The sequence below is a fragment of the Antrostomus carolinensis genome, unplaced genomic scaffold, assembly GCF_000700745.2.
Source record: "Antrostomus carolinensis isolate BGI_N321 unplaced genomic scaffold, ASM70074v2 scaffold21452, whole genome shotgun sequence".
Classification (NCBI taxonomy): domain Eukaryota; kingdom Metazoa; phylum Chordata; class Aves; order Caprimulgiformes; family Caprimulgidae; genus Antrostomus; species Antrostomus carolinensis.
The window spans coordinates 155,118-169,334 of NW_010298876.1; the positions used below are offsets into that span (position 1 = coordinate 155,118).

The following is a 14,217-nucleotide window of genomic DNA, read 5'->3' on the forward strand; positions in this document are numbered from 1 at the left end:
CAAATTCACTCAAAAATTCATTTGTAACTTTTTTTTTTAATCTTAAAGATGGATTTTTTAACCTGAAAGTCATATATTTATGTGAAGTCTGGAAGACAGAACTCAGATTAGCAGAATATCAGTATATCAGTTGCCAAGTAAGAGCTCACACATAGCAACTTTGACACATTTTGATGTAGCTGAAGCCATACTGCTTACCTTACTTGTTAAAGAAAAACAGATTTGTTTGTTAGATTGTATAAAAGCAGGACCCTCTCACAGCAAAGATGGAGACCTCACCTACGAGTGGACACACTCCGTAGGAATTTCCAATTGCTGGGGAAAGGCTCTACAAATCCTTTGCTGTGATGGGGCTCCCCAGCTGATGTACAGGATCTGGATGATGGTAAGTATTTGGGCAATTAGTGATGCATCTTTCTCAATCACTGTGCTGTCTCTTATATAGTAATGATTAGGTGCACGACCCTGTTTAACTCTGTACCTTGCTTATTCTTCTATTTTTCCCTGTTTAAAACTAGAGTAAAATAAGTCTGTTTCTAATATTAAGTTGGTGTCTGGGTCCTGTTTGCTAACCCCGTCAGCTGGCAAAACAGATAGATAGGTAGATAGAAATTTGATAATGGAGGGGATCCTACACTCAAAGAAATAGTTTAATTTTTGCCATAAAGATTTTACAAATAAAAGAAGAGCAAATGAAAGCTTTACCACATGGAGTTTTTATCTTTACCTGACAATCGCGTTATTCACAACAATGGCTTCCAGGTATTTCTTCAGTGCATAATAATTATGGTTATATTTCCGAACATAATAGCCTCGCCACCTTTTCTGAATCTAGAGGAAATAAATATTTGCTTAGTATATTTCAAATCAAAAGTTTGTATGCATATAAAATATCTTTTCTATTTCCCAAAATAATATGGTTTCCTTAGAAGTAATATCAAGTAGGAGCATCAATATGTTTCAATGAAGAAAATGAGGGTAGGAAGTAACATATTGTAGTTAAATGACTATTTAAATGCCAACATTAAAAAACAACATCAAGTTTTAAACCACTGTTTATATTGGAGTGTGGCAATGAAAAGAAGCGTCTGCTACTGCCAGTAGCATTGCTCAATGTAAGAATGGTAAAAAACAGACAATGGAAGTGGTGTCTCTTCTCAGGTACAACGTGCATTCCCTACTGAGTCACCACCTCACCAATACCTTCTGCTACACTGTCACATTTGAGCCTTGGATATAACCTAAACTGAATAGTAGCCTTCCCAGCAATTCAATGAATCAGGCTTTCTAAAAGTAAGATGATGCAAGTCTATTTCTTGCACATTAATTGTAATCTTCTCACAAAATACTGTTCTTCTTGCATAACAGATAAAGTTTAAACTAGAAAAGGAAACCTCTTTATATGTAGCTAGTCCTAAAGTTGTATTAAGACTAGAAGTTACGTAGCATTCTCCACCAAAAAGGATTAATATTTTGGTACATTTAGAAAAGCATCAGTTAAAAAAAAAAAAAGAGAGAGAGGGGTGAAAAAAAAGAGTGTAGCCTAACTTTCCCTGAGAAAGGGGAAAGAAGGTTAAACTTTCTCTGACACTTAAAAATTCTAATCATGATGTTTCTGAAATGATTACAGGTTTATTGGCTCTCTGTTTTCTGGGAAGAGAAAGTAAGTATTCATTAAGTAAAAAATTATCAGTATTGTCATTTGGTTTGCCATATTTATCCCTGTGCCATGACATGTATAGGCAGAAGACATAACTTGCCCATGCTGAGGGCTGCTCTCACTCCTCATTTTCTTTTCTGTAAGAAGACAGTGTATTTTAAATCAATACACCTGAAAAATAGATTAATGATCTTTTCCTCTGTTCTCAGTGTCTAGTTCCTCTTTTTTTTACATTCTTCCATCCTTGAACTTATTTATCTTTCTGCAAAATATACTTTACTTAGTTGCTTGCATTTTGTCTCCTTTTTTTCTCAATATATTTCTAAATTAATCTCCCAGTTTCTATCTTCTAGTATGCATTACATTCACTCCTGCTTCAACTTCCATCTCTTTGACCTTTACAGCTTTGAAATCTTAAGAGACATAACAGCTGAAAGGCAGAATCTACATTAAAAAAGTAAGACGACTGATGTCTTAGGATCCAGAAGCAACTCCAAGGTGAGAAGCTACTCACCTTCACTAAGTGCATTGGAGAGAAGAGTGTTGTAATTTGCCAAAAGCTCTCCTTTTCCTGTGAGCCTTTGGCTACTCGACTTTCCAAAAATTTAAACTCTTCAGTGTATCTACAGGGAATGTTTTTTCTTTTTTTTTTTTCCTTTACACCAACCCTTCTCTTTCCAGAACCAAGTTATGATTTGGTAAGTGGAGTGCAATCCATGTGTTTGTGTTGTGGTTTTCTTTCTTACCTTATTTCTTATTCCAAAAAAGCATGTAAAAAAAAGAAGAAAAGAGCATCATATTTTGTTGTGTTCAATTCAGGAAGAAAGCATGGGAAGAAAAGCTGCCCATTGCCTACATTATCAATCAACCTTTGTACTCAGTGACTTCAGAGTCTATATCAGGTCTCGGGAGTGCTGTTCAGTAACAGGCAACATTATCTCTACTTCTTCCAGTTCCATTGCAGTACAATTCTGTACCACTGTGATAACTGACAAAAGTTATTGCAATTTTTCCATCTCCTGCCATTTCCTGAGCTGAAAACAGTAACACACTGGAGTCATCTATAAGCTGAATAACTAAGACAGGGTTGTATATTTTCATTACTTTGTCTTTGGTACCATTTTGCAACCACAAAAGCCAAAACACTATTCTTTAAAGTAAAAATTAGCATCTAGTCTCAACTGATGGCACCTTATGGTACAGTTTTGATTATCTCTTTATGTTAGATTTAACAAAAGAGTAAGTATCACAAGAAAGCTTTCTGTAAGTCTTTGAGTGATTGTCACCAAGAATATAAAATGGTGTAGTAAAGCTATTAGGAACAAGAGAATATTAACTTTTAGTTGTCTTAGTAGAAGTGTTAATACACTCTTCTATTTCCCCTTTGTGCATCATCATGTATTTTGCTCTCTTCTCAAGTAAGACTCAAAGCTAATTTTTAAAGCTGGTATTTTACCTATAAGTTGGTTGTTTGGGTTTGGGTTTTTTTAACAAAAAGGGTTTGGACCTCTAGACATTGTTATAATATGAATAAATAATAGTTATGTGAGCAGCTGAGTAAAGGAACAAGAAAAGTTAAGCACTACCCGTTCCTTCGCACTAGTTGATAGTAAATTTCATACTCTTTGCAATTCCACTTTCTCATGCACAAGCTTGTTGGGTTAAAAAGCGATAGAGAAAGGGGAAAGAATGAGTATGCCTTCAGAGATGTAGGATTAAGCAAAATCCTTTGCATGTGAATAAGGATCTTAGCTTTGTTTTTCTGTTTGGCTTCAACATTTCTCAACAAGAGCAACTTGGCTCCCATATAGCTGTGTGCTCATTAATGCAGGATTATGGTCCCTTTGAAACTCTTTCTGATAGTCTTCACCTCATAGTTATAAATGCAGAACTGGATATTTCTGGGTTAAAGGATAAAAAAACTCAAACTGAAAGACAAAAGACTCAAATTGTATAAAGCTATAATTACCTCCAATGGGCTCAGTGTACCGATTAAATGCCGCCCGCATTCTACATTTACTTACAGCACTTTTTGTTCAGAATGACCTCACTGATTTCAACTGAATTAAACATAAGTAAGAAAAACTGCATTATGTCTCAAATTATTTTGTGCTAGATTTCTGTATGTCAGAGATCACAAAACTGAAGACTAATCTTCTTGGAAAAAAACATTTCACACAAAGCTTCTGACGATGTATGTTCTGACATATTTTCAATGTTGAAGTTCTAAATATTTGCTTTTACGAGGAAGTGTAACATGTTACAGCTGTATTTCTTTTTAATTCCAAGGTGAATGTTTAAAAAATTCTTGAAAAAAAGAGACAAGTGTGTATGCCCTTCAAAGTAATTAGCAAGTTTCAACAGTGATTGGTACAAAACAATTATTGTCATTGATCAGCACTGAACAGATAATTTTAAACAAAGTCATTGTGTGCTCAGCAGATTACAGCTTGTTAACGGGCAAGTTCTAAATGACCTCTTAAGCTAGTCAAATCAATGATGCATATTCCTCATTAAGTAACATCAAAATGTAAGTGGTCTTATAAATAATGTTTATTTTAAGCACTAAAACAAATGGCAAAAACTTTGATATATCAAAAGCCATCTGCTCATGGAATTTTTTTTTCCATAGGATTACTTTTGCTGGTGAAAATTTATAGCAACCTTAAACCTTTTAAGGGAGAGAATCATATTCTGACCTAGTGCTCAAAACTGAAATTGATTAAAACAAGTTCTCTGATTTAATTTTAAAATGTGAAAATGATAGCTCTGGTTACAACTAAATGCAATCCAGGGAGACAGGAAGGTAGACTGACTTCGAAACTATGAGCATGTGTATGCCCTCAATGATACTTTACTTGCAAAAATCAAAACTGCCTTTCTAGTCAGTAACTATAAACTGAAATAAATATTTTAATAATACTATGAGGTAAAACTAAGTGGTTAAATAGAAAAAACATACACAGTTATTGTTACATTTTCAGAACACTGAAGTATATTAATCATGAATCAAGCTCACTATATGTGAATATGAGGCACTACTGGCTTAGGAAACCTGAAGTCTGGCCACATATCTTCTGTGCAGAAAGTCAACATGCCTTATTCTTTATTGTCCTGGACCTTGGTTAGTTCTTCAAGAAACAGATGACAGCAAAAAAAAACCCCATTCAGTGTTTCAAAATGGTAGCATTTTAAATCTGCTCTGCAGATATGTCTGCACAAGATTTAGACAGAAGAGAATCCGATTCTGACATTTGCAACCACATAAAGATCTGTTCTATTGTTTTCTACTGATTTAAATTTCCATTAAAGAAAAGGACATGACTGAAAAAATGGTACTTTGAAGATTTACATCACCTAATGATTCAACATTATATTTCCATTACAAATGAATGGGAACACATTCAATTTCTTTTAAAAATGAAAGACCAAATGCAAAACTCCATTTGACTAGAATATATAATTACCTCTGAAATTTGGTCTTCAAATGCCTTCTAAAAGTACACAGGCAACTTTTAAGAGCTGGCTTGCATCTTGTGTTTTCTCACTGACTTCAGCTGCATGAGTATACAGCATTTATCCACTGTGGAATATTTTCAAACTAGCTAACTAAGGAATAAACTTAAACAACAACAAAAAAAAGTGCATTTCTGAGGAATCAGATTGTTGTCAAACATGTTCAGCTCTCTAATATGCACCAAATGTAACATTGTATTTTGTGCCTTTGAGAGAACCACCACTAAGTAAAAAACCTAATGAGAACACTTCTTGAGGCCAAGTTATTCTGGAATCAGAGAGGCCACAAAATTAACATATATTCTGAGAATCACCCTACTTTACAGGAGTTTCCTTGGATTACTCTCTATCCCCACCACATTCCTACATTTGGTAGAATTCAAAAGGTAAGATATCTTGTCTAAAAAGATATAGGACTCTAAGGTACAGTAGGACTATTCCACAAAATAAAAGAATTAAGTAAGAGAAAAGGATTTCATCGCAAGAATTACCTCATGCCCTTCCTGTGTTTGTTCTGTATATTTGTTTAAGTGCACTTACAAAGTTCAGGAAAAAAAATGCTAATTTCTAGTTAAATATATTTTGCAGTTTTCTCCATAACAAACTTCATTTGCTGTATATTTATTAAAGTTCAAGGACTGTTTATACTTTTCTTCATACAGCAAAATTCACTCATAATATCATCAATGAGTTCAGCGCAGTTCCACCTCTACGTTTAGGCAATGAAATGGTCCTATGCTCTCTTAGTAACTCTTTTGAGATTCAATACATCAAATGCAATGTCCTAAGGACAGAAAAAGCACAGCCACATCAATGAACATAAAAGCCCCATAGTTTGTCAGAATTGTAAATATATGTCTACATTTGTAAGAATACTCACAGATAGGATGCTTGGGGTTTTATTATTATCGTATACAGTAAGGTACAATGAACATTTAAATGGGGTAAGACACATGTAGAAGCCTTAAATTCAGCTACAGTTTCCAAATAGAACCCAGACTACTGAGTGTAACTTTAATTTTTAACTATGTACTATTTCCCACTGTTGCCATCAGCATATCAATCAAGTGTATATTATTCTGGTTTGCTCATTTTATTAAAAGCAAATTCGGAGCACAATTGACTTTTCATTTGTTTAACAAGTGAAGAAATATTTACCCTGACAGCCATTTCATTGTAGAAATTCATCTTCATAATAAAATATGCTGTCTGTGAATCAAGGAAAAAAAAGATGGCATATATTTCAGTTACACAAAGACAGTGCTCCTATTTTTACATATAAAAGATAAGAATCTTTATACATAATACATAATAAGAGTTCTAGGCTTAGAGAGAATAAAATCAAACTTTGTATTGAAGAGATAGGCTTCCTAATACATAATGCAGGCTTAACCAGAAAAATCTATGGTAGTCAAACTAGGAGCTAATGGAGATATATGATCATAAAATGCTCTCCGCTGAGTTTGATAATCAATGGTGCTCTACTGAGAGTAGAATAACAAAGCAGAAATATTCACAAGTGCTGGTGACACGTAGTATTGTATGATTTATTCACTGGGGTTCTTTTAGCCAAAACTCACAGAAACATAAAAGGAATTCATATTTCAAGACGTCTGGTTTAATGAAAAATTCAAAGAAATGCTGTCTTCAGTCGAAATCGTTCAAGGATACGGATGCAGTGATGGAGCAAAATTGTGCCTTCCAACCATCTGTACTAAATGTTATGTACTTAGCTGCCTCCTGAGTAATCCTTGGGAATTTTGTTTCATTTAATATTCATTTTAACATCATAAAATCATAAATACAATGATACCATGTTACAGTGAATCCCCTGATATAGAAAACATTTCCTGAAGTCCTGGTTTCCTTCCAATAAAGTAGAATTCCTCTCATAGTGAACGAATCTCCTATTATACTAAGCAATCACTTGGCAGCATAGGTTATTTTAATGGATACATCACTTTAAACTAAGCTTTCACATCTGTTCCGCCCTCTAATTACAAATGCAAAATGAACATAATTCACAATTGTATCATAAAAAGTAAAATATAAGTACTTTGAATGCAAGAGTATGTCCTTTATTTAGCACAACATGCAGCTTTTATGTGTTTCTCATGTTTTAGACACAAATCAAAGGCAAAAGTGCTTTCCCCTGATATAGTGATTTTCTCCCCCATGGCAAACAGGAATTCACTATAAAAGGGTTTCACTGTAATTAGTGTTATTTGAATTGCCTAGTCTGATCCAAAGCAAATTGTCTGTGGAGAGCAGCAGGACTGGATTATTTATCAACAGTCTGGGCAATTAAGAAACAGTTGGCTGCAATATGTTATTTACAAATGAACACAATGATGCTACTTCATTTTAAATTCTCTTTCTTCATTACATTAAGCAAGGCATAATTCCTGCAGTTTAATTAAGGTGCATTTAAAATGCTCACTTTAATATCGTACCAATCTACTAATAATGGAAACAGTAGAAAAGATAGTTCTTACATTAAAGAAAAATGCAAGTCTGCTAAATTTCAACAGAAGTTTCACGTATATGTGTAGATATATAGACACATACACGTGTAGATAGATAGATAGATAGATAGATAGATATTTGAGGGAATCTCTGCCCCAAAGGCATGAATTAGAATAAATACTAGATTGTGGGGATCACCTGTAAATGTGATCTGATCCTGACTGGTGTTTTCTTTTTCTTTAAACAGTTAAAACAAAGTGACAAATTCAAAGGAGAACCAGAAACGTTATCGAGAGTAGACCGAGAGAAGGAACCAACACATGGTCTCAGTTGGGAACAGAGTATTTTTTGTTTTGTTTTGGATTTTTTTAATAGATCAAATAGGCATTTGCCTAATTCCTATTGGACTGGGACTATTTAAAATTTGAATCGACACTAAACTATTTAGGGTGGTGTCAAACTACATCATATAAAATATTAACTTTTTTCAACAGCATCTCCTTCCAAAGTGAGCTGAAAATATAGCCATCATGCTGACCTCATATAGCAATTAGATGTTACAATTCCCTTTGCTTTAACAAGTGATTTATTGACTCTGAAAAATACTGTAAAAAGAAATAGTGATGTACAGTTTGATTCAAATTCTGTTTGCCTGGTTTTAAAATTCATACTTTCCTTCAGATCATACAAGACTCAGAATCCAGTACAACCAATGTAACTAAGTTATTAAGAAAACTATAGGAGTACAGTTCTTAATTTTTGCTTGAGATTAATATTAGGAATCAAAGCTTTATACCAACCCACCTATATTTTGGTGAATATAGAAAGGCACATAACTTCAGTCATATCAACACCTTCAGAGTTTTTTTAACTTAATGTAGTTTCACAATCAAAGGAAGAGCCGCTAGAGGAGTAGCAAATTAAATACTAGTAGTGATGCACATATGGACAGCCAATCTGATGAGCCTCAGCCTTTGTTATTTTCCGCATCAGTACCACTCACATTTCACAATTTTGAATATAAACATTAAAATGATTTATTATCAAGTAATCATGGGTATTTTGTGCATATGCTTTGCCTTGTTTGCTGGCAGCAGATACCAATCCAGTCATTGCCAGTGGACAAATTTTGAAGTGACCAAATTTTTTTGTACTTAAGGAACTATCACGTAAAATGTATAATTGTGTTTCATAATCAGGAGTCATTACAGCAGATATTCGCAAGGGTTCAATGCAAACAATAACTGAACCTTTAAATTGAAAGTTGTGTTAAGCTGCTGAGAAGATTTTTGTTATTTTTCAAAATATTCCAAATTCAGCCACTGATTGAGTAAAGGAAAAATATAGGAAAAATATAAAGAAAATATAGGAAATGAACTTGAACTTTATATTTAAGTCCACCTCAAAACATACAATACTGAATACAGTCATCTAAAGGGAGAAAAAGGTGCCTTTTTAGCTGCTACTTGAATGGCTTTCAGGTTGGCTTCCAATCAGGCTGTCCTATTTAGTCCTCTCCAAACAAAGAGACAGCAAGCGCAAAATGAAGCATTTGAGGTAAAGAGATGGTTTTCTATGCTGATTGCTGTACAATTTGTAAGTTTGCTGTTGAGATTCTCTTTCTCTAGAGTACTGGCTAATATTGGATAAGTCCTGGTATCCAGAAATGGGATGAATTCATGGTCTGATTTAGAATATGTGAATTATGCGTGAGCTTGCACAATTTTTTGTCCTACATTATTCCAAAGACTTCAGACTTGGCAAGAGCTTGTCAATTATGTCTGTTTGAAGAACAACATACAAACTAAGCTTTATTGGTTAAAGTCTTTTTTGTTATTATTTTTCTTTTCAGAAATATATTTCAAGAATGGAAAGCTGAGGGGGTTTTATGATGCTAGCTGTCTCAGCTTGGCTATTACAGATTTCCTTGGTTAATTTTAAAGACTCTTTATCATAAAATGTAACTGTCAGAACATTTTTTTAAGAAGAGAGGACAAAATAAGAAAAAAGTAATAAAGAGATGAGGTAAAAGACCTCCAGTTTCATAGATGTACAGAACATAGATGAATAGTTGGCAGGGACCTCTGGGGCTCCAAACCAGTGCCCAAACCAGAGTCAATTACCACAAGTTGTGCAGGGCTTCATTCAGTGGGGTTTTGAGTATCTCCAGAGGTGGAGACTCCACAAGCACAGCTTGCACTGCCTGGGCAACCCATTCCAGTATTTGATCACACTCACAGTGAAAAATGTTCTTTCTTATCTTTGAGTGGAATTTCCTGTACTTCAGCTTGTGCCCATTGCCTCTCATCCTGTCACCGGGCACTAATTGCAATGCCACTGCAGGCTGACTCTTTGGGAATATTTATCTTGCCATCTTACCTACAGGGCACCGCTCAGAACACTGCAATGGACAGTAGGCACAGTGGTGATGTGTTCAACTTGTATCTTATCTGGGCTTCACAGTTTTTACAACCTTTATATAAAAAAAATAAGTCTCTGAAGTGATAGAATTCTGCTTAAAATAGGAAACTGATTACTAATGACAAAGAAATTAGCATTTGAACATGGGGTGACCAAAAGATAGCTCCCTACAATTTGGAGGGATTGAAAAATATGTAAAATGGCCACCATCAGATCTTTCTCCTGCTTAAGCCCTCTTAAAGACCTAATTAATAGATGCTAAAATTTGGCATGGTGCTTATTCTCGTCTTGAAAAACACAGAAACACATAAATGGCCTTGTTTCTGAAGGGAAATTCACCACTCTATTATGTTTTAACTGTGAAAAGATTTAGAACTTAAGGGGATGTCATGAGATGACTTCACCTAAAACATTGCCTGAAGCATATCTAATTCATCGATGCATCCATGCATTTGTCTAACCTTTTCTTAAAAACCTAAAGTAGAGGGAATTCCACAACATGTTTTGGCAGTATGTGTCAATATTCCACATGAAGTTGATTTCTTCCTTCCCTTTCCCCAGTGGCTGCATAGATCTTTTCTTCTCATTAACAGATTTTAACACACAGTAACATTATAGTGCCTCACTTCTTTTACAGAAGATTTTCTAGATTAAAGAAACCTTCCCTAAACTCAGAGACAATATTCAACTGAAGACCCATTTTTTTTAAAGCAGAACCCAATTCAACCATGCAGCTATCTGCCCTGTATTCAAGAATTAAAGTGGTTTAGGAAGTAGACTGAAAACCATAGCCTGAAAGGATGACTCATAATGTATTAGTTAAGCCAGGTAAATTGGAAGAGATAAAATCTTTAATTAGATTACTGATAGACTTCAAGGAAAAATAGATTAAGTTTTCAGGCACAGAAGTCCCGCTACTTGAAAACATAGTTTAGTAGGAGGTACGGACTTTAGCCTGTAATATATGAGTTATTATGGCTCTTTTTTTTGTTGTTTTTTTTTTACTTGCCTGTTTTGAATGAAACACAATTTAACTTTACCAAAATTAATCAAGAATAAATGACCAACAAGTTTTAAACTATTGTGAAATATTAACATAAACTGATAAATTAGTTAAGTAAATTACATATTAAAAACTTAATTGTTTTATGTTAAAGGTAAATCAGTTTCTTTTTAACCTCCTAAACCTGTTAACAGAGGTTTTAGCTTGTGTGCTATCATACACTTTTGCTATCTTCATGTCTGTCAAGGGAATTAGATTGACTGTGATCTGTTTTGTGCCTTAAGGCAAAACCTCAAATACTTCAAGGTTCATTAAGTAAGAAATTTAAACCAGTAAAACATAGAATACCAATGTGTAGACACATTGGCTTATTTTATTTTCAGAATTAAAAGTTAAAAAAGCATCCTGAAAAGCTCCAATCCTCAATTACCATCAGGTGGGCAGGCTTCTGCATGAGTAGATCTCATTGCTGGTTTGAGGACTGACATTACAGAGCTGCAAACACTTAAACACTGACTTAACTTGACCATTATGAGTAGGCTTACTGAAATAAGTAAGCTTCTCATGATAGTAAAGTACATGTGTGTGTGTGTAAAGGATCAAGTTTCAGCTTTTTAATTTTCAGATGAGTGAGTTAACTACTTCACATGTATTCTATAAATAACCAAACTAGTTTTCTACCTCCACCATTTTTCTGAAGTATCTTCTGCCTCGATAACCTCTCCACCACTTCTGTATTAAAGTCGCCATTTTGTTCAGATTTCTAAAATGAAATATATTAAAAAAATATTATTATTTTGAGACTTTACAATATAACTTTTTTTCCTAATATTAAAAATAATTATAGTGTATTACATCCATACTTATTCCAAACAGATGGCCACTGCAAACATACTTTATACATATACATGTATGCATATATACATAGGCAGAAACATACACACTTATAAACCAATATACACATATATTTATACATACACACATACTTAGCTTTCGAAAAAAAATGAGTTACTGCAAACTTACCTGTATACTATTTCAATTATCATTACAAAAATTTACTGAAATATCCTTACAAATGTAATTTGCATGATAGATTAATTTCATGAATTGTTTTATACCGACGTATCTGACTGGTTCAGAATTTTTTTCAGTCACACGTAACATTTTCACAGGTTGACAATTTTTAAATATTTGACAAAGCCCACAGATAACTGGAATTTTTGGACTACATTTTGCTTTTGTGAAATTACACCTAGCTTAACTGTAAGTAAATCTTTGCTCTGTCCTTAGTACACACACTTCATTAGGCTACTAAAAGTTCCATAATTGATGTCTTACAACATTTTTGCAGAAAATAGTGTAATGATTACTTTGGGACTGCCTAGAAAAAGCTATATAGTGGAGCATTCATACCACCTAACTATGGATATCAAATTTAGAAGCCTTGCAGTACAGCTAGAGTCACTCAGTGGAGGGAATTTTTTCCAGCAGGTAATTCAGAAGACCTAAATGAGAGGGTAATTCAGAACACTGACAACTGGCTACATTGAGCCTGTGCTCCTAAATCAGACCACCACATCCATCTTTGGAAAGAGGACACTAAGCAGGATCATTCTGTACACAGCTGCAGAGAAAATCCTCTTCTACACTTAGCTAATTTAGTTCTTCATACATGGTCATTACAATTACATTATTCTTCTTACATTGGTCATTACTAAATATAAATGTGTGTTTGGAACAGCGTTTTCCTACAGAATAGACTGGCAAAGACACTTGGGTTTTCACTTTCTTCAATAGCATGCTGTTCTTATTCATGTGCTGGAAACAGAGGGGCACTAACCAATCCTTTGTCTTCCTAGGGGCTTTTGATATTGATGGCATAGCTGATACTCCATGGAGCACTGAAATACCATGTTTATTTGCCTGCTGAACACTTGCATGTGCTGGCTACATCCTGTGACAACACACTTGAACCAGCAACTGAAAATATAGTACCAGTGTTTTTTATAACAAGTGCACATAATGGCTGTAGCCATATCTTTTTATGAGGGAAATATTGGTCATTAAGTGATTAATGTTATTTAACCTAATAATTCTTTAGGCTTGATACAGTATGTCCGGATGATACATAATGACTTGCAACAGGCAAGAGGTAAAATTAGAAGATGTGACAATCCCTCTCTAACACAGCCTTAATTTTTGTGAAGATACAGAAATTAAAGCATACAAATTTGACCAATTGGGCTTAGGATCATAAAAAATGGAGGAAGGCCTCCTGGGAGGAGGGCCCGAGCATATTGTGTCCAAAAAATTTATATCAATGTCAATACAGCATTTCACAGAACCAAGTAATTGTACATGATCTCTGTTTTATAAATGGAGAAAATTATGTAAAGAAAGATTTTTTTAAAATGACTTAGTCAAATCCAGCAGTAGAATTTAATTTTCTGCAACAGGAGTCCAGTTACCATACACTCACTAGGCAATTTTTCTGTAACATCCACAATAACAGACATAAGAAAAGTCTATGCAAGCAGTATACATGAAAGACTTTATTTTTTTCCCAGTCATGCCAAAATTTCTTAAACAATGTGTATCCATCCTGAAGTTGGATTATTTCCATGCTACTTATTAAAATAATGCTATTTTAATTGTATGCAGTTCTGAAAATCAAAAGGTATTATTTCTTATGGTGGCACAGTATATATTTAATTCTATTTAAAAACAGAATATTTTTTTTAATGCTCCCGTTTTATTAAAATCAAGTAATACCATGAGAAATTTGGGGGAAAAAAAATCAAGATTGAAATACAGATTAACATAGGCTTAATATACTACCTCAGATAGGCTCGGACTCTGCATCCTCGAAACCAGCTCTGGATTTTGATAGCAGCTTTGTACTCTATTTTTCTGTGTTCATCTACAGATCTGAACATATAAAAAGTAGTAATACTTGTCAGCATGATAATTTAGTGCCAAAGCACAAAAATTCTTCTAAATATGTCTTAATGTTGCAGTTTGTGACTTTTTCACCAGGTTTTTCACTTTTTAATTCTACATAGTTAAATAATAGTGTAAACCAATATAATCTACATTAGTTGCATATTATGAAGATAACAAAGATAAAGAGTATCACAACTTGTAGATGATG

At 34.0% G+C, this 14,217-nt stretch overlaps 1 protein-coding gene across 1 annotated transcript in view; it reads right to left on the reverse strand.

Moving 5' to 3' along the window:
- The window catches only part of SPATA17 (spermatogenesis associated 17), a gene marked incomplete at its 5' end in the record, with an annotated part of 84,922 nt that extends 70,928 nt beyond the window's left edge, over positions 1–13,994 (reverse strand). The window contains 4 exons of the mRNA XM_010162592.1: positions 728–831; positions 6,335–6,385; positions 11,748–11,829; positions 13,905–13,994. Of these exons, the coding sequence (XP_010160894.1) occupies positions 728–831; positions 6,335–6,385; positions 11,748–11,829; positions 13,905–13,994 (327 nt within the window). The remainder of the gene's footprint in view (positions 1–727; positions 832–6,334; positions 6,386–11,747; positions 11,830–13,904) is intronic.
- Between the last annotated feature and the right edge of the window lie 223 nt (positions 13,995–14,217).